The 27,838-nt window shown below is 42.2% G+C and overlaps 1 protein-coding gene across 1 annotated transcript in view; it reads left to right on the forward strand.

The window, feature by feature from the left end:
• The window catches only part of LOC139581168 (protocadherin Fat 4-like), a 92,978-nt gene that overhangs the window by 29,718 nt on the left and 35,422 nt on the right, over positions 1-27,838 (forward strand). The window contains exons 2-4 of the mRNA XM_071410650.1: positions 19,209-19,340; positions 23,439-23,700; positions 24,038-24,388. Coding sequence (XP_071266751.1) covers positions 19,209-19,340; positions 23,439-23,700; positions 24,038-24,388 — 745 coding nt within the window. The remainder of the gene's footprint in view (positions 1-19,208; positions 19,341-23,438; positions 23,701-24,037; positions 24,389-27,838) is intronic.

Genomic DNA, 27,838 nt, shown 5'->3' on the forward strand with positions numbered 1-27,838 from the left:
TGAAAGAATGCCAAGAGTGTGCAAAGCATGTCATCAAGGTAAAGGGTGGCTACTTTGAACACTTTTTTATATTTTGATTTGTTTAACACTTTTTTGGTTACCACATGATTACATATGTGTTATTTCATAGTTTTGATGTCTTAACTATTATTCTACAATGTAGAAAATAGTAAAAATAAAGAAAAACCCTTGAATGAGTAGGTGTGTCCAAACTTTTGACTGGTACTGTACGTATTCAGACCCTTTACTCAGTCTACTTGGGTATGACACTACAAGCTTGGCACAAATGTATTTGGGGAGTTTCTCCCATTCTTCTCTGCAGATCGTCTCAAGCTCTGTCAGGTTGGATGGGGAGCGTCGCTGTACAGCTATTTTCAGGTCTCTCCAGAGATGTTCGATCAGGTTCAAGTCCGGGCTCTGGCTGGGCCAATGAAGGACATTCAGAGACTTGTCCCAAAGGCATTCCTGCATTGTCTTGTCTGTGTGCTTAGGGTCATTTTCATGTTGGAAACCTCTGGAGCAGGTTCATCAAACATCACTCTGTACTGAGGGAAGTCTGGAAGCTAAGGCTTCCATTTGTCACCACCATGGTGCCAGGTTCCTCCTCCGAATGCTAAGGCTTCTGTCTGGCCACTCTACCATAAAGGCCTGATTGGTGGAGTACTGCAGTGACGGTTGTCCTTCTGGAGCTCTTTTAGATTGGCCATTGGGTTCTTGGTCACCTCCCTGACCAAGCCCCCCCCTCCCCGATTGCTCGGTTTCTACCCCAATTGCTCATATCTAGGAAGAGTATTGGTGGTTACAAACTTCCTCCATTTAAGAATTATGAATGCCACTGTGTTCTTGCGGACCTTCAATGCTGCATCCATTTTTTGGTACCCTTCCCCAGATCTGTGCCTCGACACAATCCTGTCTCGGAGCTCTATGGACAATTCCTTCCACCTCATTGCTTGATTTTTGCTCTGACATGCACTGTCAACTGTGGGATATATATATATATACTATCGTTCAAAAGTTTGGGGTAACTTGTTTTTAAATAAAAGCAAATTTTTTTGTCCATTTTTTAAATTACATCAAATTTATCAGAAATACGTTGATGTTGTAAATTACCATTGCAGTTGGACACGGCTGATTTAAAAAAATGTAATATCTACATAGGTGTACAGAGGCCCATTATCAGCAACCATCACTCCTGTGCTCCAATGGCAGTGTTAGCTAATCCAAGTTTATAGTTTTAAAAGGCTAATTGATCATTGGAAAACCCTTTTGTAATTATGTTAGCACAGCTGAAAACACTTGTGCTGATTTAAAGAAGCAATAAAACTGGTCTTCTTTAGGCTAGTTGAGTAAATAGTACCTGCAAAACGCCATTCTCAACTTCAACAGTGAAAAGGCATCTCAGCTAAAATAGTCATTTACAACATTAACAATTTCTACACTGTATTTCTGATCAATTTTATGTAATTTTAATGGACAAAAAATTAGATTTTCTTTCAAAAACAAGGACATTTCTAAGTGACCCCAAACTTTTGAACGGTTATGTAGGTATGTATGTATTTGAGCTAGGTGGGTGCAGAAAATACTCTGCAAACTAAATTGCTAACGACCCTGTTAAAAATCCGGGATGTGGTTCTCGGTAACAGCCGTACGGCTCATGACGAGAGTTGGGGATTGTTTTGTGTACCTCCAATCAAGTTGTTTTTCAAATTTCCATCGACATTGGTGTCATATTGGCAGAGATATGATAGGTATATTTCAACTTAACATTGAGCGTCAACCAATAGTATCTCCCCCACAGTAATGAGTGCATCTCAAAGGTATCCTATGTATGCAGCTTTCAAGGTGGGTGCTTTTGACAATTCCATTCCCCGTCTGGCTGACCTTAATCTGGATTAGTCGTTTCCTTCCTTGGATTACTGTGGTAGCTTCCCATTTAATTGAACAGCATGTTGTTTAATGAGTTTGTATCAAGGTATTGCAAAGAGCCAACAGCTGCATAAGCTTTCAGAGAAAGACGAGGTAAGCCACTTTATGCAGTTTAGCCATCATATTAAATCCACGTTATGCATTTTAGGCATTATATTAAGGTTTGGCGGTATCCAGATATTCACAATGTCATGCTGTACTTCTCTCATTCCAGGATTTACGGTATTACCGGTTTAGTACACAAAGGGGAGCCAAAAAACAGAAAAAACCCATCGTCTATTACCAGAATGCAGTAATAGCGATTTTCCACGGAGGCTGCTATCGCAAATGAAAATTAAACAAATTGCAAAGAAAGGCAATTCAGCTCATAAAGTTATACATAGGTAGGAGCTACCGAATGTCATGTTTGGTGAGTTTGGACAATGTGAACAAGAGACATTGTCAAATGAACCAAGTTTTGACACATGCTTGTCTGAAGGAAGAACAGTATGTGGAGTGAAGTGGAGCAGCATGTGTACACGCTGTGTCTGTGTGTAGTCTTGAGTTGCTAGGTGGGTGCTTTTGAGCAGGCCTTCCTGCTCTGCTCAAGGAGGAGAGAGGGGGGAAGAGGAGCAGACAGACCGAGAATGGAGAGGGGATAAAACGCAAGGAAGCCAAGATAGCAGTGGCAGCTGTACAGATAACTAATCCAAATGGCTTTGAATTCTCAAAAACGGCAGAAAGCTAAAACAATATGATTCCCCATCACCTTATTAATTCAGCCACTTGGCCTCCCGAGTGGCACACCGGTCTAAGAAATCGCAGTGCTTGAGGCGTCACTACAGACCCGGGTTCGATCACAACCGGGAGTCCTATAGGGCGGCATACAATTGGCCCAGCGTCGTCCGGGTTAAGGGAGGGTTTGTCCGGGAGGGGCTTTACTTGGATCATCATGCTCTCGCGACTCATTGTGGCGATATGGGCGCCTGCAGGCTGATTTCAGTCGTCAGTTGAATGGTGTTTCCTCTGACACATTGGTGCAGCTGGCTTCCAGGTTAAGCGAGCGGGTGTTAAGAAGCGCGGTTTGGCGGATCATGTTTCGGAGTTGTGGGGATGAGACAAGATCGAAATTGTGGAGAAAAAGGGGGTAAAATTCCCCCCCCAAAATATATAATTTATGCCACTTACTTAGACAACTAGCAAGTTAAACTTAGGGGTTGCGTAAAACGCATGAGAAATATCTTGCTGCATTTGCAAACGCAGATCTAAAATGCTTCTTATTGTAATTTCTGCTCGGCAACGGACACATTTTGTGCTTCAGTTGCACCTCTACACTCGGATGAGAATTCACGAACAAGCATTTTATCAGCAGACAGCGCTTGGACTATTCTCCAGTACGTTTCATTGTGGCCTACTTTTCTCCCGTAAATTTGAAAGATTAACTTTAGGCATAACATTAGGATATGTAGCTGGTTACCAGTGGTTTGAAGTCCTTAAGGAAAAATACTAAAGTAGTTTCTTGTGGTATCTGTACTTTACTATTTCTATTTTTGACAACTTTTACTTGTATTCCACTACATTACGAAAGAAAATAATGTACTTTTAACTCCCTACATTTTCACTGACACCTAAAAGTACTCATTACATTTTGAATGCTTAGCGGGACAGGAAAATGGTCCAATTCACTTTATCAAGAGAGCATCCCTGGTTATCCCTACGGCCTCTGATCTGGTGGACTCACTAAACACACATGCTTCGTTTGTAAATGATGTCTGAGTGTTGCAGTGTGCCCCTGGCTTTCCTTCACAGGATCATCAACTAGATTCAGCCACAGGTCAATTTATTTTTGAGCGAATGGCCGGAACATAATACTAAATAGATTTTTAGACTGCATATTGACCTCATGAAGCCTAAAGAGATATACTATTTGACTAATGTAACGAGTGCGCTGAGTGTTGGGAAGCAAATACAATTTTATTTGTCACATACACATGGTTAGCAGATGTTAATGCGAGTGTAGTGAAATGCTTGTGCTTCTAGTTCCGACCATGTAGTAATATCTAACAGCAAGTACAGGGAGTGAGTGTTTTAATAAATAAACACGAAACAACGCACCGACATGAAACAGAGTCAATAACACCGGAGGAAAGAACCAAGGGGACTGACAGATGTAGGAAAGATAATCAAGGAGGCGATGGAGTCCAGGTGAGTGTCATGAGGCGCTGGTGCGCTTGACGATGGTGACAGCAGCCTGATGACCTAGAGGCCGGAGAGGGAGTATACGTGACAACTTAAGCATAATTTCAAACCTTGATTACATTTGGGGACATTGACCTGCGTAGGGTTCCGTCTTTCAGATGGGACGTTAAAACGGGCGTGCTGACTCTTTGTGGTCATTCAAAATCCCATGTTAAGGCTAAATTCCCAACCTGGCCACATTTCCATCATCGCCACCTAATCATCCCCCTCATTCCTAATTGGCATATGTCACTCCTCACCTCCACCTGATAGCTGATGTTTGGCGTTCTGACACAAACATGGTTGCCGTGCATCACAGAGGTGGTGGATGAGGTGAGTTTCCCCCCGCTATGTAAAGTGCTTTGAGTACCTAATTTGGTAGATAACCGTTATTTAAATCCAATAAATGTATTATGAATGATTACTATTTGTATACGATCACATACTTGTATGTCTCTCTATAATGCATGGGAATAATTGGGAACAAAGTTTCAAAATTAAAATAACTTGTAGCTGATTTCCTGGTGTTTTTACAGTCCAACAATGAAAATGTTAAATAATATTATTTTTCAAGAGTAGGTTTAGTATGCAAACCTTCGTAATAATACGTTGTCATTCAGTTATGCAAACCTCCTTGTCGACATGTAATCAATAACCTTCCATATTGTTTGGATGCATTACCAGCTCTTTTGTTAAACCAAAGATGAAAAAACCAGGCCCTCCATTACTGTTGTGAAAGTGAAGGTTTTGCTAGGGATGTCGCAAATGAAAACAGAGATCTACTAAAGTGGAAAATAGTAAAGGGTTAAAGAAGGGAAGGGGATGAAGAGTAAAAAGGAAGAGAGATCACTTAAGGAGAGGAGGGGACAGCTGAGAGGAAAAGAGAGAGGGAATAGACAGGAGAAAAGAGGGTTTGAGGACACAAAAGGCGAAAGGACAAGAAATAATGAGAAGGGTTAAGAGGGGAGGGGTAGGGGGGGAGGAAAGAGAAAGGAGGCTAGGGGACAAAAGAGGAGGGCCCATGTAAATGTGTCTCGGCCTCCCTCTCCCTCCCTTACTCTCTCTCTCTGTCCAGTGCCAAGTAGTGGTTTCGGGCTTTGCGTGCCGCGGTGTGGGGGAGGTGGTGATTGCTCCTGTCTTTGACTAGATCATATGTGACACTGTTAGCTCTTTTACCCCAGCGCATCTCTTATTAAACCCTCTGCCCTCGACTGATTGACAGCGACCGGGCGATCGGATTAAACCAAACCTTTTTTTTGTGTTTCCTTGAATGAATGAAGTGCAACTTTCTACTTGTGTTTGCAACTTAGTGTCCATAACTTTGGGATGAATAGATAGAACATGGTGTTAATTGTTGCAAAAGTTATTTTTGTGTGTGTACAGTCATGTTTGTAACGCGACATGAACATGGTGGCCATCTTTGATTTGGAGTTTTCTCACAGCATCTCAAAAACCTGATTTTGTTTTTTTGACAGTAAATAATGTGGGGAATACCCCAGCCTTTTTCCAGCCTCTAAAGACAAATACTTTATCTTGTCTTATCTTAAGACCAGAGACTAAACATACCTCACAAAGGTTGGAGGCAGACAATAATTTGTCATCCTTTGTGTGTACTGTCGCGCAGGTTGAGTAAATGTTGAATTAATAAGTAAATGACCGTGGTCCATTTGTTTGTGTGGGCGTGTACATAACAGCGAATGTTGGGATATGCTTTCTCTGTATCATGGATTGCATATCCCAAGGAACATTCTCTGTCATTGTTATTGATAACGACTTTCCGTATTTGTTGCCAGAATAAACAATTCCTTCATTACTAAACACAACTTTATTTATTGTGACGGATTAGCCTCCCCGCTACGGAGTCACCAGAGGGACAATTGGAAGGAGTCTTTTGTTGTCTGAATATTTCCACTCAAATTCTCTGTAAACCACAAACCATTCCATTTGTATAGTTTGTCTACATGCTGAAAGAAAGGGGGATGGTTTTGGTGAATAGCAATACAAATGAACATAACCAGCCCCCCACCCCCCTTTCCTCCATCCTCTGGAAAACTGGAGAATGGAGGAGTGGACGCATAATAGAGACACAATATAGATGTCAGGGTCGGCATTGAAGGTCAACGAACAAATGACAGCATTTTGCTAAACTGGGGTCCTGACCCCCAACTATCCAGGAGCTCCCACAATGCCACTGCTCCAAGGGATTAATCATCACCTTCTGACCCCCTGAAGTGACCCCAAAACCCCCCAGGAAGCCCATAGGTGTTAAGGGATGATAGCAAAGACGGAGCGAGGAGAGCGGTAGCTAGCTGAAGCTCAGTAGGAACGTATGGAACGTATGGGTGGCTTCCTCCTCTAAGGATTGTTCTGTGGGTTTACGAGTTCACAATTAATCGTCTATATACGTTTCTTGAATGGGAATTGAGATGGATTGTCTCGAAGCCATTTGGCTGCAGTCAAGCACGCCACGAGACAAAACAGGGTGGCTGTGAAGCTGGATCTTTTTGAAACGTTTCCTTTTTGTTCCTCAGACAGGCCCAAAGGGAAGCCCCTTACAGCGGTAGCGACCAAGTCGGCTAAATGTATGCCAAACTCAACATGCTAACGAATACTAATTGAAATAATCGAACATTTGGCTTCTTAAACCGTGTTTTCTGGTTTGAAAACCGGTCCAATTGAGTCTGACATGTTTATTCTAAAGAGACAGTAATTATATTTACCTGTTTGAGGGGTTTCTACAGGACACGGTGTACATCATTTATTTATGCTATAGAGACAGTGAGCCCTTCATGCTACAGACAGTAAATCAAAAGGAGAGTGCTTCAAATTAGGGTTACTCAGAATAATTTAGAATGGATGGAATAGTGTTTCAGTATGTGGAAGATGTGCATCGTGTCTTTATAGGAGCAAGGATTTACATTTTATAAGGCTTATGTATAATTAAAGTTATTGATAGTACTAAACAAAACAAGATAATGAAATGCACAGGCAACATGATGGGGCCGTATACATTTTAATCCGGTAACGATTTCTCCGTGCTTCGAGAGCTCCTCTTTAGCCAGTCAATTGCTTTCCATGCTAGCATTCACTGCGGCTGATGTGCATACAAATGGAAAGTTAATTAAGATGGATGGTATTCCGAGCGAGTCCGTCTTCATGATAAAAAACTAAACAAGTGAACATTAAACATGTGAAGCTTACAAATCTTCCTCATGAAGGAGGTTTGTGAGGGAGGTTGAAAAGCAGGCTTCAGTGGGTAGGAGAGGCTAGCTCCAGCCCTTAGTCTGTTGCTATGAATGGTCTAGGTGGGGGGAAACCGTCTCTTGTTGTCAAGTTATTTGGCAGAAGTCTTTTTTTTTATTTTACGCAGCCTCATGTTAAATGCATCAACATTTCTCTTTTCTTTTTTTTGCACCTCTCAAAATGTCTTTGGATCAGGCCATCTTGCCAAATGTTTCCTGTCAGGTTTCTAAATGACCGACACAGATGTATGGGACGCAAAATGAAAGATGGCTGCATGGCCACGGAAGAGGAGAAAGAAAATTGGTTCTTCTTTGGATCAGAAATTACAATGTGGGGTTTTATGATCGATGCAGTGTTCAACTCACGCAAGCTCTTCAGTAGTTGCTGCAGTAGTAGACTAATGTTCCCTCAAAAAAATCTCAACTTTCAGTGCACATTTGGTGGAAAAAGTACCCAATTGTCATAAAGTATAGATACCTTAATAGAAAACGGCACATGTGAAAGTCACCCAGTAAATTTCTACTTGAATAAAAGTCTAAAAGTATTTGGTTTTAAATATACTTAAACATGAAAAGTAAATGTAATTGTTAAAATATACTTAAGTATCAAAAGTAGAAGTATAAATCATTTCACATTCCTTATATTAAGCAAACCAGAAGGCACCATTTTCTTATTTTTAGTGTGTTGGAGTGTGCCAGCAACACTCAGAGATCATTTGCAAATGAAGCATTTGTGTTTAGTGAGTCCGCCAGATCAGAGGCAGTAGGGATGACCAGGGATGTTCTCTTGAGAAGTACGTGAATTGGACCATTTTCCTGTCCTGCTAAGCATTCGAAATGTAACGAGTATTGGTTGTCAGGGAAAATGTATGGAGAAAAAATAACATTTCGTTTTTTCAGGAATGTAGTAAAAGTAGTCAAAAATATAAAAAGTAAAGTACAGATACCCAAAAAAACGACTTAAGTAGTACTTTAAAGTATTTTTACTTAAGAACTTTACACCACTGCCTGTTAGTGTCTAGTAAACAGATAAAGGTGCATGTTTATGTTCTTGGAGAAACTGTTGGCCAGAGAGTGTGTGTGTGTGTGTGTCTGCTAAGTCCGACCTCCCTCTAAGGCTGTTAAACAGTCGGGGAGCTTGGAGAGTCGCCGCCATGCACAACCATTCCTGATTAGGTACCGACCATTGTTACTGTTTTCTCGGTTTTCACATAAACAGAGGCTGCAGGGGGTTCCCAGATCTGTTCTCACACAGAGTTGGTCCTGTTTTAGATTTAATCACACAACACACACACACATACACATTAATGCACGCACACACACACACACACCGCCTTCCATTCACCCATGTAGAATAAAATGCACACAAGACTTCAGTAGGCTGTCCTTCCTTCCACCCACCCCGAGCCCTCGTCCCTTTTCACCTTCTCAATCACGTTCTGTTAGTGGACCATGGAGAGGTCATGAGGTCAACACTTGCCTCCCCTGGTGCCCTCGAAGCCTCATCAGGGCCCTTTTTAATGACCTTTTCTTCCTTAATAGTTGAACAGAGTGATGTACATCGCTGAAGAGAAATAAGCAACCTCTGCAGATGTGTCTGTCTTTTCATGCGTAGTTTGGCCAACTCCAGATGAGCATATCACCAGTGCCTTGTCTGCTCCCTGTGCCTTAAAATTGTACACATTAATCACTGGTGGACAGCTACTATTAAATGGATGCCGGAATAGTCTTTAAAGCCAGGCCTTCTCCTTCCAGAAGACTTGGAGACCGACGTTGGCTTGAAAGAGACAAGCCTTGTATCTGTATCCCTTAGATTTAGTAGTTCTCTTGTTGAAATCCCCTGGGTTGAACTTCAAACTGCAAGCAGGGGCACTCAGTATTATCTTCCACTCTTAAATATTTATGATGACTCTGAATCATACAAATCACATCAATTGGCAATGGAAAAGACAATTGTATTGTACTCTTGTTCTTTCTTACCAGTCAGAAATAGTTTTTTTGTGATACATTTTTTTTTTTTGCATCGTGTTTTATTACCCCTATTTCTCTCCTGCGTGCTTGACGTGGTTTAAATGCAGTAATGGATGGTAATGGTGGATACACTGTAGTGAATAGGCCATAGACTCACGCAGGGCTTGTAGCTCCAAGATGGAGATGGACTCCCGTAACGGTCTCTTTCCGTTTCGTCAAAGCATACTTTTTGCAAATCATGTTTTACTTTTTTTTTTACCTCACCCTTCTCTCTTGGGGAGAAATAAGGTGTGCTTGTTTGATGTTCTTAAATTCTCTCTAACCTTTTTATATGTATAGTAGTTAGTAGGCTATGGTGGTTATGAGTTGAGCTTTGTATTGGGCTGGAGTCTGAAGAGGTGAACATTGTCTCTCATCTGTTCCGTTAGCTCTGCTATAGCTCAACTAATAATTAAACTTTCCACCCAACTCTTCCTGGTATCAACAAGAGGGAAGAAATATTACCACATAAAAAAAACGACAATTCATCATGATTTGTTTCAAGGCTTTATGTAGGGAGATGTCAACAACGAGTCCAGCAACTCCGTGAAGAATACTCTGGTCCAAACAGACTGTGGGTTATTAGTTTTGCAGGATTATATATTCCTCCTGAACACATTGAGGGTGACCTTGCTTGACAGAGGCTGCAGGGGGCTTGGAGGACCAACTGTAGACAAACTATCTTTTAACAGTTCTCCTTTGAGAGGACTGTGATCCCATTTATTAAAACCACTTGTCCGGCATTGTCTCTCCTCCACCCGTTGGTTTCATAAGAACTAGGTGCTTTGTGATCGTTTGCAGGCACTCCTATTTTGTTTAGTTTCGTCTCTGCATGTTTTTTTCTGGCTGGAGAAGATTTGGAAGCTCGGGGGATACTACCCTATCCTGACTTCTCTCCGGCACTGTTCGTTGGGGTCTGGCAGTGTTCCAGCTTTGTCTAGCTTTTCCCGAGCACATTCCCCATCCCAGCACGGTCAAATTCTCCTCTCCAGAGCAAACACTGCCGACTGCGGTCAGGAAGATTGATTGTTGCGGGGGCTTTTGTTTGACAAATCAAGCGGTTCAATGATTGCGTATATGTGTAAAAAGCAGGTGGATCAGATAATTTATACCTGAGCCCATTGCCTTTTATTTATTTTTTGCTTACATTTCCTTTTGCGCTTAAAAACGGAGACTGGAATGGTACTTGGAGTTCTTAAGCCAGCATCACCATAAATCTGAGGCCCAAAAATCCCTGACGTTATATCTAAACAGTTAAATGAGTAAAGGAGAGATGGAGGGAGAGGGAGATAAAGATGGTCTTTGTAAGCGAGTCTCGGGAGCCCCAGGAATTGAATAATGTTGAATGTGCCGTTATATCACTCTAGTCCGCCTTTACATTCTCTGAGCTATAGCAGGACATTCATCAGACTTGCACGGATCATGCCATACGCTTTTCAGATTAAGCAATGCAAACATAGACATCGGGCCTGGGGGTTTTCTAGAGGGTTCATCCATTCCTTGAATCAGGAAGATGACAGATACCTTCAAACAATCCAGTGCCTCTTAAATACTTCTTATGGAAGGGTATGATTTTACTAATGCATAGGGTTGCTTAGAGCTTTGGAAGGTGTATCCATTGTATGAAATGACCAACTTTATTTGTATAAGTGTGCTGGTTGACCTTAGTAATGGGTGTGGTATAGTTAGGTCTTAGAGTTACTGAAGTGGATGTGAGAAGCTCCAGTGATGGCTCCTTCCTCTCCCTCTGGGAAACATGGCAATAAATTGGATCCCTTCTCTGTAATGTGTTTTCCGGGCGACTACTTGTCACATAGAGCAGTGGTTCCACAACTTTTTCACTCAGGGCCCCTCTACCAGCATTGGGGAACATCCCGCACCACAAATGTTGCAGCTTTAAAGCTTATTTCTTGCAATACTATACATTTTGCCATGTCTAATGTGTGTTTATGTGATATTTGAGTGACTCAAAAATTACAACCATGTCTCTGTGCTAAAAAACTAAAATCGTTAGCTGACATGGGCTAGTTGATCTGGACATTTCTGACAAGTTATAAATGTCTCTAAGGTATGCAATAACTAACATGAAAAGAGGAACTGATGATGCACTATCCGATTGCACCTTGTGCATTCTACTATTGCAACTTTTAAGAGTAAGTTTAAAGCTGGACTGAGTTTCTTAAAAAAACATTTTTACAGTACCATTCAAAAGTTTGGACACACCTACTCATTCAATGGTTTTTCTTTATTTTTACTATTTTCTACATTGTAGAATAATTGTGAAGACATCAAAACTATGAAATAACACATATAGAGAAACCAAAAAAAGTCTTCAAAGTAGCCACCCTTTGCCTTGATGACAGCTTTGCACACTCTTGGCACTCTCAACCAGCTTCATGAGGTAGTCACCTGGAATGCATTTCAATTAACAGGTGTGCTTTGTTCAAAGTTAAGTTGTGGAATTTCTTTCCTTCTTAATGCGTTTGAGCCAATCAATTGTGTTGTGACAAGGTAGGTGTGGTATACAGAAGATGTCCCTATTTGGTAAAAGACCAAGTCCATATTATGGCAAGAACAGCTCAAATAAGCAAAGAAAAATTACAGTCCGTCATTACTTTAAGACATGAAGGTCAGTCAATCCAGACAATTTCAAGAAGTTTTTAAGTTTCTTCAAGTGCAGTCGCAAAAACCACCAAGCGCTATGATGAAACTGGCTCTCATGAGGACCACCACAGGAAAGGAAGACCCAGAGTTACCTTTGCTGCAGAGTGTAAGTTCATTAGAGTTACCAGCCTCAGAAATTGCAGCCCAAATAAATGCTTCACATAGTTCAAGTAAAAGACACATCTCAACTTCAACTGTTCAGAGGAGACTGCGTGAATCAGGCCTTCATGGTCGAATTGCTGAAAAGAAACCACTACTAAAGGACACCAATAATAAGAAGAGACTTGCTTGGGCCAAGAAACACGAGCAATGAACATTAGATCGTTGGAAATCTGAGATTTTTGGTTCCAACTGCCATGTCTCTGTGAGACGCAGAGTAGATTAACTAATGATCTCTGCATGTGTGGTTCCCACCATGAAGCGTTGAGGAGGAGGTGTCATGATGTGGGGTGCTTTGCTGGTGACACTGTCGTGATTTATTTAGAATTCAAGGCCCACTTAACCAGCATGGCTATCACGCCATTCTGCAGCGATCAGCTATCCCATCTGGTTTGCACTTAGTGGGACTATCATTTGTTTTTCAAAAGTACAATGACCCAACACACCTCCAGGCTGTGTAAGGGCTATTTGACCAAGGAGGAGAGTGATGGAGTGCTGCATCAGATGACTTGGCCTTCACAATCACCTGTCCTCAACCCAATTGTGATGAATTGGGATGAGTTGGACCGCAGAGTGAAGGAAAAGCAGCCAACAAGGGCTCATGTGGGAACTCCTTCAAGACCATTGGAAAAGCATTCCAGGTAAAGCTGGTTGAGAGAATGCCAAGAGTGTGCAAAGCTTACTTTGTAGAATGTAAAATATGAAATATATTTTGATTTGTTTTACACTTTTTTGGTTACTACATGATGTGTTATTTCATAGTTTTGATGTCTTCACTATTATTCTACAATGTTGAAAATAGTTCAAATTAAGAAAAACCCATGAATGAGTAGCTGTGTCCAAACTTTTAACTGGAACTGAATATATATATATATATATATATATATATATACAGTATATATATAAATGTCTTCTGCCAACCCCTCGTGCCCCCCTCCCAGTGGAGATGCCCTACAATTTGGGAACCACTGAGATTGAGGACCCAGTACTAATCTTTCCCAACATGCTCTCTGTCCATACGCCAGCTAACTCAAGGCCCTATCCAATGATTGGCCAAATGTAATCGCGGATAAATGTCGTTTCACTGCAAATAAATAGTGCATTCTGCTTATCATTTTTGTCTAATCATTTTTTTGATAGAATCAGCATGTTTTAATGGTTTGAGTGTTGAGTTCATTTTCTGGCGTTACAAACATTCTTTGAATCGTTTTATTTCATTCCGAGCCAACGTCTGAGTCATTTCTTTTAATGGCTCGTGATTTTGGCCCTATGCTATGATGAAGTGTTACAGTAAAAGAGCCCTGGTGATCCAGGTTTTGACACATTAGTTCCAAGTACTCTGCTGCTACGAAAACCTTTTTTGGTGATGCAGAATGGAATTATTCAATTTTCAAAAGGCCAAAAGATAATTAGTTTTGGAAGTCGATACGTCCCCGAACTTTCACCTCAAGTCGTCAACAACGTCTAATGAGACATGTAATCATTTTGAAATGATTATTCTCTACATGAGACGCACCCTTTTCCATTTTTTATGAACACATGAACCAGATTTAGTTTTCCAACATGTTGCATCAGAGGTTATAATGTGTTTTGGTTTTGGAACTCTCTCTTAGAAAAAGAGACGATACTTTGTTGATGTTTCATTTACTCTGTTCAAGTGGAGTCTTTGTGATCATAGTAATGAGTAGGAGAAATTGTGTCGTGTATTACTTCATCTTTAACGCAGACCAGCATTGAGTTAATTAATTGGCGCTACCCACTGGTAGGAAATGCTGACTGACTCAGTAACTCACAAAATATGTGCTTACTATAGGGGGTAATGTTCAAAGACTGGATATCGTTCCTCCGTGACCCCTTTCCCCCATCTCCCCATCTTCGTGCAGTCATCTTGGCATGACTGCGACTATGATTGGGGGAAAGTGTACGCGAATCACTGCCAGTGCGTCCACCTTTTTAAAATAGGAGGACGATAATAAGGGAAAGGGTATGTGCACCGGGAGGGAGTGGGAGTACATTCTGTCACTGTTAGGGGAAGAGAAGTGAAACAGTTGGAGTCGTCAGTGTCTGTAGCCTGAGCCTTTTTTTGCTTGAAGATATGGCTTGTTGAGACGGCAAACTGAGTTTGTGAAGTGTTTCAATCCCACAAATGTCGGTTCCTAGTATCAATGGATGACGTGTGTGCAAATCCTCACTATTAATTGGAAGAGGGCTGGAAGGTTTTGCCAGGAAGTTGAATGCAGTGGTAGATAAGGAGGACAAGGACGATTTTATGAATGAAATCATCTAGGGGTATATACAGTTGAAGTCGGAAGTTTACGGGGTATATTAGCCAAATACATTTAAACTCAGTTTTTCACAATTCCTGACATTTAATCCTTGTAAAAATTCCCTGTCTTAGGTCAGTTAGGATCACCACTTTATTTTAAGAATGTGAAATACCAGAATAATGGTATAGAGAATGATTTATTTCAGCTTTTATTTCTTTCATCACATTCCCAGTGGGTCAGACATTTACATACACTCAATAAGTATTTGGTAGCATTGCTTTTAAATTGTTTAACTTGGGTCAAATGTTTTGGGTAGCCTTCCACAAGCTTCCCACAATAAGTTGGGTGAATTTTGGCCCATTCCTCCTGACAGAGCTTGTGTAACTGAGTCAGGTTTGTAGGCCTCCTTGCTCGTACACGCTTTCTCAGTTCTGCCCACAAATTTTCTATAGGATTGAGGTCATGGCTTTGTGATGGCCACTCCAATACCTTGACTCTGTTGTCCTTAAGCCATTTTGCCACAACTTTGGAAGTATGCTTGGTGTCATTGTCCATTTGGAAGACCCATTTATGACCAAGCTTTAACTTCCTGACTGATGTCTTGAGATGTTGCTTCAATATATCCACATAATCATCTATTTTGTGAAGTGCACCAGTCCCTCCTGCAGCAAAGCACCCCCACAACATGATGCTGCCACCCCCGTGCTTCACGGTTGGGATGGACTTTGTGAACAATTCCTGTCAGATGAGAAATCCTCTGGCCATTTTGCAGGTGTAGACCCTGGCAAATGGTCCTTGATCACTTAAGGTATCATAATCGACAGCACTCAGGAGCCGTTCGGCCTTTGAATCATTCATGTCAGGCATAAATAATGGAGCCTATCAGCCAGTTATAGCAGCTGCAACTCGAAACAGTAGTGGCCTGAAACACAATCTTTTCCCCTGTAAACTAATGTGTTTCACCTGCACCACACTGGGGCGTCTGGGCCTGAGTGACAGGTTGAGCAAGGGAGCTAAAAAAACTCGCTCCTCCCTCCTGACCTCGCTTCCTCTTCCTCCGATGAAATGTTTCACCAAGCCTCTTTGATATCTCTCCCCCAGGGGAGCTTGGGTAATGTAAACTATAAGCGCAGGCGTAATTATTTCTCATAACCGCACTTCTTCTCTAATTAGTTCACTCCTCAGAAATGGTCCGTGCATTTTTTACACATCAAGAGGACACGGGTTGGAAGATAAATATTCATCGTTTGTTGACTTTGCCGAGTCCCTTGGCTCTGGAAATGCTGTCGTTTCCCGTCTTGTTTTTACATGGTACCGTAGCGCCCCTGACCGGGATGGCCCCGCGTTAAATCTGATCCGTCTTTTCTTCCCCTAATCATCTGGATCCAGGGTCAGATCCACCACATCCTCATCCCAGACAGAGACCACTGAACAGCCCTAACCACTGATTCAGGATCAGATTAGTAAGCGGTCACCGTGGAGACACGTTGTAATCATAGGCTTATGAAAGCTGCTCTTGGTTTTGGACAGTGTTAGTAAATATTCAGACTTAAAAAAAAACGGATTTTCATCTGGCTGGGAGTGAAAACAGTTATAGAAAAGCAATTATAGCGCTTAAGTCATCAATAAGAAGGCTCTCAATTCAATTGCTATACATGAATCTCTCTCTCTCTCTCTCTCTCTCTCTCTCTCTCTCTCTCTCTCTCTCTCTCTCTCTCTCTCTCTCTCTCTCTCTCTCTCTAGGCGTCTCAAACGCTTTCCTTCCCTGGTCACCTTTAATTGACTGGCGCTCTTGAAAAGGCTCTGGATGTTGGCATTTGTTGGTAGTTCTAGCATGCTGCTTGTTTCAGAGTGGATTTGCAGGAGCACGTGAGGTCTGTTTTTTCCTGTCAATGGCAGGCCTGAATAGACTCCTGTATCTCACCCCTCTTGGTGGTCCTGTGGCCTTGAAGCTCATTGTCTGCACGGTAAATGCCTGAGAGGGGAAACTTGGGTTGGTTAAAAAAAACTCGGCCAGTCCCATTGTGGACGTGACGCAGCTGTTCCTTTTCCCATTTCCTATTGCGCCTCAGCAACCCACATCAACCCGCACAGCGGCAGAACCAACTGGAGGACTGAATACGACTGAATAGGCATGCTCAGGAGAAAGCAACTCGCGGTTGAGTTTTTATGTCTTGCAAATAATTACCATAATCACTGTCAACATTAATGGAGATTGCAACGCTGGAGAATTCAAACCTGGCTTTTTATAGAAGTCCTAAACAAAGAATGCAAAGGCACATTTCTGTTGTGATTTAAAGCAAACACTGTTTACTGGCGTTGAAATGCATATTTGGGTTTGGGGATGAGATGTGATTGCGGAGTATGAGTGGAAACAGTATTCCTGAGCTAGACACAATTTGACACCGTAATGTGTATGTCTCTTATCTTTATTTATCTTTCTCTGTCTCTCTGTCTCTCTCTCTGTCTCTCTGTCTGTCTCTCTGTCTGTCTCTGTCTGTCTCTCTGTCTCTCTGTCTGTCTGTCTGTCTGTCTGTCTGTCTGTCTGTCTCTCTCTCTCTCTCTGTCTCTCTCTGTCTCTCTCTGTCTGTCTGTCTCTGTCTCTGTCTGTCTCTCTCTGTCTCTCTCTGTCTATCTGTCTCTCTCTGTCTGTCATTCTGTCTGTCTCTGTCTGTCTCTCTCTCTCTGTTCGTTTCTCTGTCTCTCTGTCTCTCTCTCTCTCTGTCTCTGTCTCTCTCTGTCTGTCTCTCTCTCTCTCTGTCTGTCATTCTGTCTGTCTCTGTCTGTCTCTCTCTCTCTGTTCGTTTCTCTTTTTCTGTCTGTCTGTCTCTCAGTCTCTCTGTCTCTTTGTCTGTGTCTCTTTCTGTCTATCTGTGTCTCTTTCTGGGTCTGTCTGTCTCTGTCTGTCTCTGTCTCTCTCTCTGTCTCTCTCTGTCATTCTGTCCGTCTTTCTCTCTCTGTCTGTTTCTCTGTTTCTGTCTGTCTGTCCGTCTGTCTCTCTGTCTCTTTGTCTGTCTCTCTTTCTGGGTCTGTCTGTCTCTGTCTCTGTCTGTCAATTCAATTCAATTTGCTTTATTGGCATGACGTAACAATGTACATATTGTCAAAGCTTATTTTGGATATTTACAATATAAAAATGAGAATCAAAATTGTCAACGGGACAACAGTAACAACAATAACGAAGTGTCAAAATAACCATACATTCAACAATAACAATAAACATACAGTAGAGTACATGTGCAGGTTGATTGGTTTGTCAGACACTGTCCCTCAACTTATGACAGGCAGCAATGTAGTGCGCTGCCAACCCTGTCTGTCTCTCTGTCTGTGTCTGTCCTGTCTGTCTCTGTCTGTCTGTCTCTGTCTGTCTGTCCGTCTCTGTCTGTCTGTCTGTCTCTGTCTGTCTGTCTGTCTGTCTCTGTCCGTCTCTGTCCGTCTGTCTGTCTCTGTCCGTGTGTCTCTGTCTGTCCGTCTGTCTCTGTCTGTCTCTCTGTCTGTCTTTGTCTCTCTCTGTCTCTCTCTGTCTCTCTTTCTGTCTGTCTGTCTGTCTCTCTTTCTCTGATTAAATGAGGTAGATGCAAATAAGAAGTGCGTCTCCAGGCAGTAGTTAGACACTGTCTGTACACTGTGTAGACTAAAGTAGGGTTTGGCAAGGGTCCACAGATCCTAAAAAAGTACTAATGCTGCACCATCAACAGCATCCTGACTGGTTGCATCACCGGCTGGTATGGCAACTGCTCGGCATCTGACCGTAAGGCGCTACAGAGGGTAGTGAGTATGGCCCAGTACATCACTGGGGCCGAGCTTCCTGCCATCCAGGACTTATATACTAGGCGGTGTCAGAGGAAGGCCCAAAAATGGTCAAACCCTCCAGTCACAAAAGTCATAGACTGTTCTCACTGCTACCACACGGCAAGCGGTACCGGAGCTCCAAGTCTAGGTCCAAAAGGCTCCTTAACAGCTTCTACCCCCAAGCCATAAGACTGCTAAACAATTAATCAAATGGCCACCCAGACCATCCCCTTTGTTTTTACACTGCTGCTACTCTCTGTTTATCATCTATGCATTGTCACTTTACCTCTAACTACATGTACAAATTACCTCGACTAACCTGTACCCCCGCACATTTACTCGGTACCGGGCCCCCTGTATATAGCCTTGTTATTGTTATTTTAATGTTACTTTTTATTATTTTGTACTTCAGTTTATTTGGTAAATCTTTTTCTTAACTCTTTCTTGAACTGCATTGTTGGTTAAGGGCTTGTAAGTAAGTAAGTATTTCACGGTAAGGTCCACACCTGTTGTATTCGGTGCACGTGACGCATAAAGTTTGATTTTGATTTCAACTGAATACGATCTGTCTGATTTAGAATTCTAACCGTGACGTCTATGGTGTGTTGAAACACACAACTGCGTGCTCTGGATGGAACTGTCCCAGTCGGATGCATTGATAAGTCCATTCTACTCTTGGCACCGAACCAGCGTTGATCTCCACAGTATAACCGGTGTCAACGTAAGACTATGTATACAGTATGTGAATATGAAACACGTGACATTTCAGCAGCTCTCCTCTCTCCCGAGCCCTCTGCAGTGTTCTGACTTGTCCCTGCTGAGCGCGTATCTGTCAGAAAAGCCGGCTAGGACGTGTCGCGGGGAACCGACCGGCTATAGCAGTCGTTTCTGTTCATGGGAATGAATGGTTGTGTTTTTTGTTTCCCTCCAGGTGGAAATTACGCTCCAGGACGTCAACGACAACCCACCTGTTTTCCCAAACGATCTTCTTGACGTGACCGTGGAAGAGAACGTCAGCGACGGCTTCAAGATAATGCAGCTAACAGCCACAGACGCAGATGAGGTAAAGTCTCCCGGGATTGGCCTTTTAAAAAAAATATTCTGTCTGTTCCTTGTTTGAATACAACTCTGGGAGATACGTTCCCTCTGTCCCCTTTATAAGAGACACCATCGTTATCTCTGTGTTACCATCAAAATGTGTTTTCTGATGTACATTATGACTAGTGTGTAAAGACAACCAGGGTTTAAGGGTGCATGGGTGGCGTACTTACACGTACAGCGCCCAACCTAAATACATTCCAGTGCTCTTATCTGCATGTATTGACCTCAAATCTGGAAATTAGCTGATGTGATCCTCTGTTAGGGGATTTTCAAAGAGACAAAAGAAAGTGGCTGCAGGAAGATTATTTTTTTCTTCTGATACCCATCATTTTTTTCAGTCCAAGTCATGCGCTCTGCAATTCTCCTACCAAGTATTTGACCACAGCTTGAAGTTCTCTTGAAGCAGTCGGAGAACTTTTGCTTTCTCTCTCTCTCTCTCTCTCTCTCACACACACACACACACACACACACACACACACACACACACACACACACACACACACGGTCCCCAGTGATCGTGAGTTTTGACATTACCTAAGAGGGGCCACGAGTGTCACAAAGCCCTGAGGAGAGCGGCTAACGATTGTCTCCTCACACCGGGCAGATTGTCCCTCCGCGGCCTCTGTAGTTCACATTACATCATTGGCTTCGCCCTCGATTAGAAAAAGGCTCCATCTTTCGCAGCTTAGGCAGGATGTGGACATAAAATCCAGCACTGAGCGAAAATCAGGCCCTCCCAGCATCTCCAAGGCCTGCGGTTACTCAACCCTGCCAATGAGACAAGGGAACTGAATGGAAAGAACTGGGGCCATTGTGAGGAGGGATTAGTGTGTGAGAGAATATGGACTCATACTTAACGTTAACTTATGAGGCCACACGTTTTTATTGCACAGCTGTTACCTCACCAACCTCGCCAGTTAGAATGTGAGACAAATCATGCACAATCCATTTCTGGAATGGTCATTGCATTCAGAATATAACATCGACTGTAAATCCTAGATTTAGGTCAGTATTTTGGCTAATAGGGCATTTTAAGGGCATCATTTGAGTACATTGTTTTGGACTCAAGTGAACTTGATTTTGAAGGATGTGATATATGGTATCGAATTGGACGGCCGGTTTCTGTGAGTTTCTTTCTCACTTTTTCCTCATAGTCAAAATCAAAGGGGAAGGAGGACTTGAGCTGTGTTTCAGTAGTATCGAATAGCTTCCTTCCCTTGCTTCCTCTCCTTCCCGACCACTGATCCAAAAGTCTCTTCAGGGAAAAGCAATATGATGAAACCTATCCAGTCCTTTTACGGGTCATGAAGACAAGTATAGAATGGAAAAGGCACGAGTTTAGAGTATTGGGACGCAGCCTCGGACGAAGTAGTTGTACTCAGATATGATCATTAAACGAAACTTCGATACAATATGGAATTACGATGGCGAAAGAGATGTTTATCCAGAACGTAAAGACAGAAATGAATAGGTCACTAAATAGTAGGAACATAACATTTCGGTTCCAGCTATTTCGGTCCAGATAGGGCCGGCCAATTTCTGCCCACATCCTAACGCAGGAAACTTAAGTTGCCCTGACACTAAGCGTACGGAACGCATTCGGGCCCGATTCAGAAAGCCACATGTGTGATCCACGGAGGCGTAGCCAAGCGCAGCAAGCTGTTGGCCAGCTGACTGGCTGATTTCAGACATCATAATGATCTCGTCCAATTTTAACAGTGCTACATGTGGGATTCATGTGTGAGCGTATTAAAATGCTGTTTCTACGCATCCGTTTTTTGCTACACCCATTTCCACCCTGGGTTGCATTCGGTTTGGGAAAAAATTAATATGAGAGTTTTGCTCGCTCCCATAGTGGAGGCCTCTCTAGGAGAAGAAAGGAGAGGGGGAAAAATGCAGTTTTTGTCTTTTTGGAGAGAACATTCTCGTTTTATTAGCATTCTGACATAGTGGAAAATATGCAGGTACCAGGAGCGAGCTTAACTAAGAAAAGTATCTAGAACAATGGGTGCTAAAGAAGCAAAACAACAACGGAACAGCCAAAAAGACTGCTGAAAATACAAACGAGTGTGACTGGAGTGGGTTGCTACAAGACACAGTTACTGTGGCCTTGTATGCTGCACTCCAAATGTAAATACGACGACTAATTCCCTAAAACAACAGTTTCAGAGTACATTGTTATGCTATATGTACATCATTAGATTGATGCATTGTAAATAGGGGCATTAGTGCACATCACCTCTCAACACGTTACTGTGAGTCAGACTTTTAACACCTGTGTTGTGGCTGGCTCAAACGGCCTAGTCGTGTTTCAGGAAGCTCAGTCTCCCGACAGCTCTATGAGCCTCTCGCCTCCCCCTGAGCTGCTGCTGCTGAAACTCATCTGCTAAATGAGTTTCCTTGTGCCCAAGTCTGGCCCGGAACCCTGCTCTTTAATTGGTTGGTCCCCCCCCTCCCACCCTTTCTTCCCACTGTGCCTTGGGATGGCTGTAAACTAGTCAAAGTCTTTACTAGGGAAGGTCAGGGGAACGGTCAGTGTCAGGGGGAGACGATGGACCCCCTCCTCTTTTCCCCTGTCCTCCTCTCTCTCCTTTTGAATCCTATACGATAATTAATTGGCAGACGAAGGGTGTCGTTTTCCGTTTTCCAGCCCAGGTGGCTGATGGGAATCCCAGAACCAGCGTTCTGATTGAAAGGCCTGTTAGATTAAAAAAATAAATTAAAAAAACACACTCTCCGCGTCTGAGGATGGGCTCTCTGGAAATGAATCTAACCCACAATTATGGGTGTTTTGTCCTTGGTAAACTAGTAATAAACTATAACTACTTACTAAATGGGAGATATGAGAAGTGGTGGAACTTTTTATTGTATATTGGCAAGTTCAAAAGTATACATGCAATTAAAAATGCTTTTAGCTTTTGACCAGTCGAAACTAAAGACCTCTGTTGAAAAGTAGTAGCTTTTGAAGTGGACTCCCCCCCCCCCCCCCCCCCTCACTTAGCATCAGACATCAGGAGATAGTTGTCTGCTCTGGTATTGTCCTCAGCACAAACCTAAATGTCAAGATCTGTCGCCGCTGTTATTGTGTTTTCATATCGCGTTCAGTCCTCCACTCCAATTGCAAAGGACCGCTATGGCTTTCACATGTGTACTGGGTTGTACTTGTCTGAAGTATCCAGGGATCCATTAGTTGCGTTTATAGAAGAACCCTATGGCCCCAGAGTTCAAAGAGTAAGGCTCCAAGAGAATACTGCCATTCAGCTCCTGTGAGGTTGTTTTCTCTCACCAGTATGACCATTGTATTCTGAGGGGAGCTTGCTAAGTGGAAGCATTTGCGTAAACTACAATGTTGTAGTGTTTAAAAAATATATATTTTTCACTCATTGAGATGTTATAGTATTATAATGTCTACTCTGCATTTATCCCTAGAATAAAGTATTTGATTCTAGTGTGAAAGCACGTAGTGGGTGGTTGTGAACATGAATTTCACTCTCCACTAAGAGTCATCATACGATGTCCATTTAGGGCTGAACGTTGACTAACCCTATGTTAATCATAAAAGTATCACGTTAAAACGGCATAATATAGGGGCGGCAGGTAGCCTAGTGGTTAGAGCGTTGGACTAGTAATCGAAAGGTTGCATGGTCGTATCCCCGAGCTGAACATCTGTCGTTCTGCCCCTGAACAAGGCAGTTAACCCACTGTTCCTAGGCCGTCATTGAAAATAAGTGTTCTTAACTGACTTGCCTAGTTAAATAAAAATGTCAACTCAATTGGAAATTCTCTTTAAATTTCAATTGCGTAATCTCTAAAGATTCGGCTATACAGATTGAATAGATCCCCTTTTCTTTATGCTTACTATTATTATATATGTGAAATAGGTGTCGATATAGTTTAGGCTTAGTTTTGATGGGCCATCAGCTGTGCAGGTGTACTACCGATTAATGAAAATAAGAATTTGTTCTTAACTGACTTGCCTAGTTAAATAAAGGTCAAATATAAAGTCTATATGGAATCTTTATACTCTTAGAAAGAATAATTCACGTTTGTATTTCTTCAGGGTCCTAACGCGCTGGTGACCTACACCATCATCAGCGGTGCTGATGACAGTTTCCGGATCGACCCGGAATCGGGGGACCTGATTGCCACCAAGAGGCTGGACCGGGAACGTCGCTCCAAGTATTCCCTGCTGGTTCGAGCTGACGATGGGAAGCAATCCTCGGATATGAAGCTGAACATCACCATCAGTGACGTCAACGATCACACGCCGAAATTCTCCCGTGGAACTTACTCTTTCGACATTCCCGAGGATATGGCGCCAGGTAAAAGGCTTACTGTCACATGGCGTTGCTTGTAACTACCAGGTTACTTCATGCTTACTCAGATTGTGAAAGGTCCCAAATGAATTTCCTCGAAATTTTATGCCATTCCTCTTGAATGCGGTGTGTCTATCTAAAAGGCTTTTATTGCAGGACATTTTCAAGTTAGCTAGGTCAACAGGGAATCAAAATGTGGCACTTTGAAATATGAAATATGTTTTTTTTCGTCAATATGGCAGTTGAAGGGGTTGGTTGGCAAACGTGAGGGAATCCCAATCCAGCAATTCAAAAAGCCCTCTCAAATCCTCACTGTCTGACTGACTGCGTATTGACTTGTCAGGCTCCATCGTGGCGGCGATCCTGGCCAGTGACTCGGACTCGGGGGTGAACGGCGAGATCACGTACTCCCTGGAGGACGACGATGAGTACAAGACCTTCCTGCTCAACCCCGTCACGGGGGTCTTCAACGTCACGCGGCCCCTGGACTACGAATCCCAGCAGTACTACATCCTGACCGTGAGGGCCCAGGATGGCGGGGGTCAGGCCAGCACGGTCAGGGTCTACTTCAACGTCCTGGACGTCAATGACAACCCGCCCGTCTTCAACACCACCGCCTACAGCACCTCGGTCACCGAGAGCCTCCCCCCTGGCTCCAGTATCATCACTGTAGGGGCCAGTGATGAAGATGATGGTATGTTTGTTCTTTGTGTCAGTTGCTAATGTCCACAAGTGGGTAATTTGTCACAGCAATGACGTAAATGGATGCTTCACTGAAAACACTATAAAAGCCTGGCCTTGAGGAACCCCCATTCCAGACAATTATGCCTCTTTTGGAAGTCAACATTCTAACAGTCTAATAAATAAATGGCATACATGCTATCAGAGAAATTATCCTTTGGTTGTGTTTATGAAGGTCTTAGGTAACATTGGACTACGAAAATACAATTGTTTCAAAGAACATAGCAGTATTTTCAATAGATTAAGTTACTGTAGGTTATATGGAAAACTAAAAAACACTAAAAACACCACAATTCAAAAGTTAAATCCATCACAAAGAAAACATTATCATTTAATTTTTGCAGGTCTTAAAGGGGCAGTGGAGTCAAACATGTGATTTCCCCCCCCCCCCTTTTTGGGATGATATTTCCTCTCTAAGAGGTTGAAATAACACTCTGAAATTGTGAAAATTATGATAATGCCCTTTTAGTGTAAGAGCTTTTTGGAGAAAAAAAAATGCCTTGGAATTTCATCCTGTTCATGTCGAATGGAGTTTTTGTCCCACAGCAAAAAACACAATCTGATTTGATTATTCTGCATAGAGGTCCTATAAAACGACTGATTATTATCATTCCTAATTCTATGTTTTTCTTACCATTGACAAGTCATCTTTCATTTTCATGTGTAGAGTCTAGACAATTCTATCTGGGCTGTATATGTAAATATATTTACAATTGTATCAACACGCCCACACGATTATTTCAATGGCTAAGGAAGCTTGGGAAATAAATTATCAAAAATATATTTGTGATTTTCATGAGCAGTTATGATTTAAACATACAAAGACTGCATGGGCACTTTGAGAAACATGGAAATAAGACATTTCAAAAGAACAGAATAGCATATTTTAAAGTGGCATTCAGCAGTTAAAACAATAACAAATCATTCTAGCAAAAACAAAACGGGGATGGGGCTGGAGAAATGTAATCACTCTCAAATTTAAAGACTATGGATGCAAGGTCTGACCATCCATGATATCAAAATTATGTTGTTAGGCTATACAGTGTTTGTTTACATACATTTTTATTTTTTTACGAACATTGGAGTAAAACAAGCTTATATTTTGTGTTCTGATGGGGTACGACAGTTGATGTCAGCTCATGAGGCATTTATATGTTATATTCTTCAAGAATCAATGGGCACAAAAACTAATTTACAAGTCCAAAAATAGATGTAGCAACCGCTGACTGCCCCTTTAAGTTTTATTATATTACTAGTACTTTCTGACGCAGGCTCATGTGTGGAGCGCATGGAACAGCGGTGATTCTTGGAAGGGATATTCTGAAATAGAGCTCACCTCTTGAGTTTTGACAGTTGACAAAGGTAAGTGTTTTAGGAATTGCAGAATCTGCTCTTATACTATATAGAATTTGACTCTGTAGGAGGATTTGAAAAAGTGTATTTGTGGTGCTCTGTTTTCTGCCACTGTGTCAATTCCAAGCAGCGCCCATCTCTTCATATACAATTTGACAATGATACTATATTTTTATTTATTTATTTCATTTTGTTTATTCAGGGTGGTCCAATTGAGACCAGGGTCTCTTTGTCAAAAGTGCCCTGAGAACAAACAATTGACAAATTGTCACCCATCAGACTATTGTCAATTTATTATTGGGCTCTATTCAATCCTCATAGCGGATGTTCAGCGTTACAGCGTGATGATTGAAATTTAGAGGCAATGTTCCCGCTTTAGCGGAGACTGCAAACACGATAAACACTGCATGTGAGCGGCAGCTAGCCTAGTGGTTAGAGCGTTGGACTAGTAACCGAAAGGTTGCAAGATCGAATCCCCGAGCTGACAAGGTAAAAATCTGTCGTTCCGCCCCTGAACAAGGCAGTTTAACCCACTGTTCCTAGTCCGTCAAGAATTTGTTCTTAACTGACTTGCCTAGTTAAATAAAGTTATAATATGTCAACTCAATTGGAAATTCCCTTTAAATTTCAATCGCGGAATCTCTAACGCTTCGGCTATACAGATTGAATAGAGCCTCTGTTCTTTATTATTATATATGTGAAATAGGTATCGATATAGTTTAGGTTTAGTTTTGATGGGCCATCAGCTGTGCAGGCGTACTGCCGGTGAATGACTGGTGTTGAATGAGGAGCAGAAAAAAATGACATGTCCTCTAAAAACGGCAAAATATTAAGATTCTAACAATGACAGTGTGTTATATAGACTTATTCAGGAAAAGTCAAGGACGGAGGGGAGCATGACTTTAAAAATGGCAGAGTAATTAACATTTTTAATGAGTTTTGTGTCCACAACCGACTGTTTCGGCTTTTGTAACGTTCACATGGTTTTCCAGCATGTTGGTCATTGTAGCTGTGTTACAACATTTTGCTGATGCAATATCATCCACTCTAGGGGGAAATATATAAACCACATTTGCATATACTATACAAGACCCGTAACTCTTTTTGTATGACATCAACAGCTGTAATGATAATGCTGTAACGATAAGGCAGTTCACGAAACAAAATATTAGCCATACATTCATTTAAACATTTTAATTTCCTGTCACATTAGAATCACATTGTGAAATATGGTTCGGTAGGCCTATAATCAAGTGGCTTGAGGTATTCGTCCATTTCAGGTGGTTACGGTTAGGCTGCTTCATGCTATTATAACAGCCCTACCGTCCCTCTCCGACTGCAATTACAGCTCCAACCAGACCAGGCCTAATGTGGTTACAGTAACCCACATTCCTGGGGCAGAAATCTGTCCTGTTTCTCCCAGCGTCAGGCTTCCTCTATTCCACTGTCCACTCGCTCTCATTGACCCTCACTTTTGATAGCCAGTGTTTCCTCAATGTTCTCTCTGTGTTATCAGCACCACTAAACGTCATTGTTAGCACTTCCTGAAGTTCCTCAATCCTTGACCCCCTGTAGACGTGGTTGTAAACTGGGGATGGAAATAGACTTGGCCTTTTTGATAAGGGATTGCTTGTGTACAGTAAACTCAGCTGGAGTGTGGGAAGGTGCCAGGCCGCTCTCCACATGAATACCCCAATGACTTGAATTACAGCCGCCCAATTTAAGTTCAGTTTTCCCCGGGTCTCCAGGGGAGGACTGAGGATTAGACTAGATTTCAAGGTCTGATAGTTTGCATTTGTGCAGTTACTGTAGTTAATGATGTAATTGAAATGAATGTTTCGATTGTGAGGAAAATACGAAATTATAGAATGCGGGCTTTCAGTAAAGGAGATGATTTTTAGTTGCTGTGCTGTGTCTCACGCTGCATAAAAGCATTGTCTGTTTGGAGGAAGAAAGTGGAAGGCTGCTGAGCTGCAGTTGTTTGTGTGAAGACAATTTGTGGAAGTGCATGTCGATAGCAATTATAAACTGGGTGTTTCGAGCCCTGAAT

The sequence above is a fragment of the Salvelinus alpinus genome, chromosome 7 (assembly GCF_045679555.1).
Source record: "Salvelinus alpinus chromosome 7, SLU_Salpinus.1, whole genome shotgun sequence".
NCBI classification, from domain to species: Eukaryota; Metazoa; Chordata; class Actinopteri; order Salmoniformes; family Salmonidae; genus Salvelinus; species Salvelinus alpinus.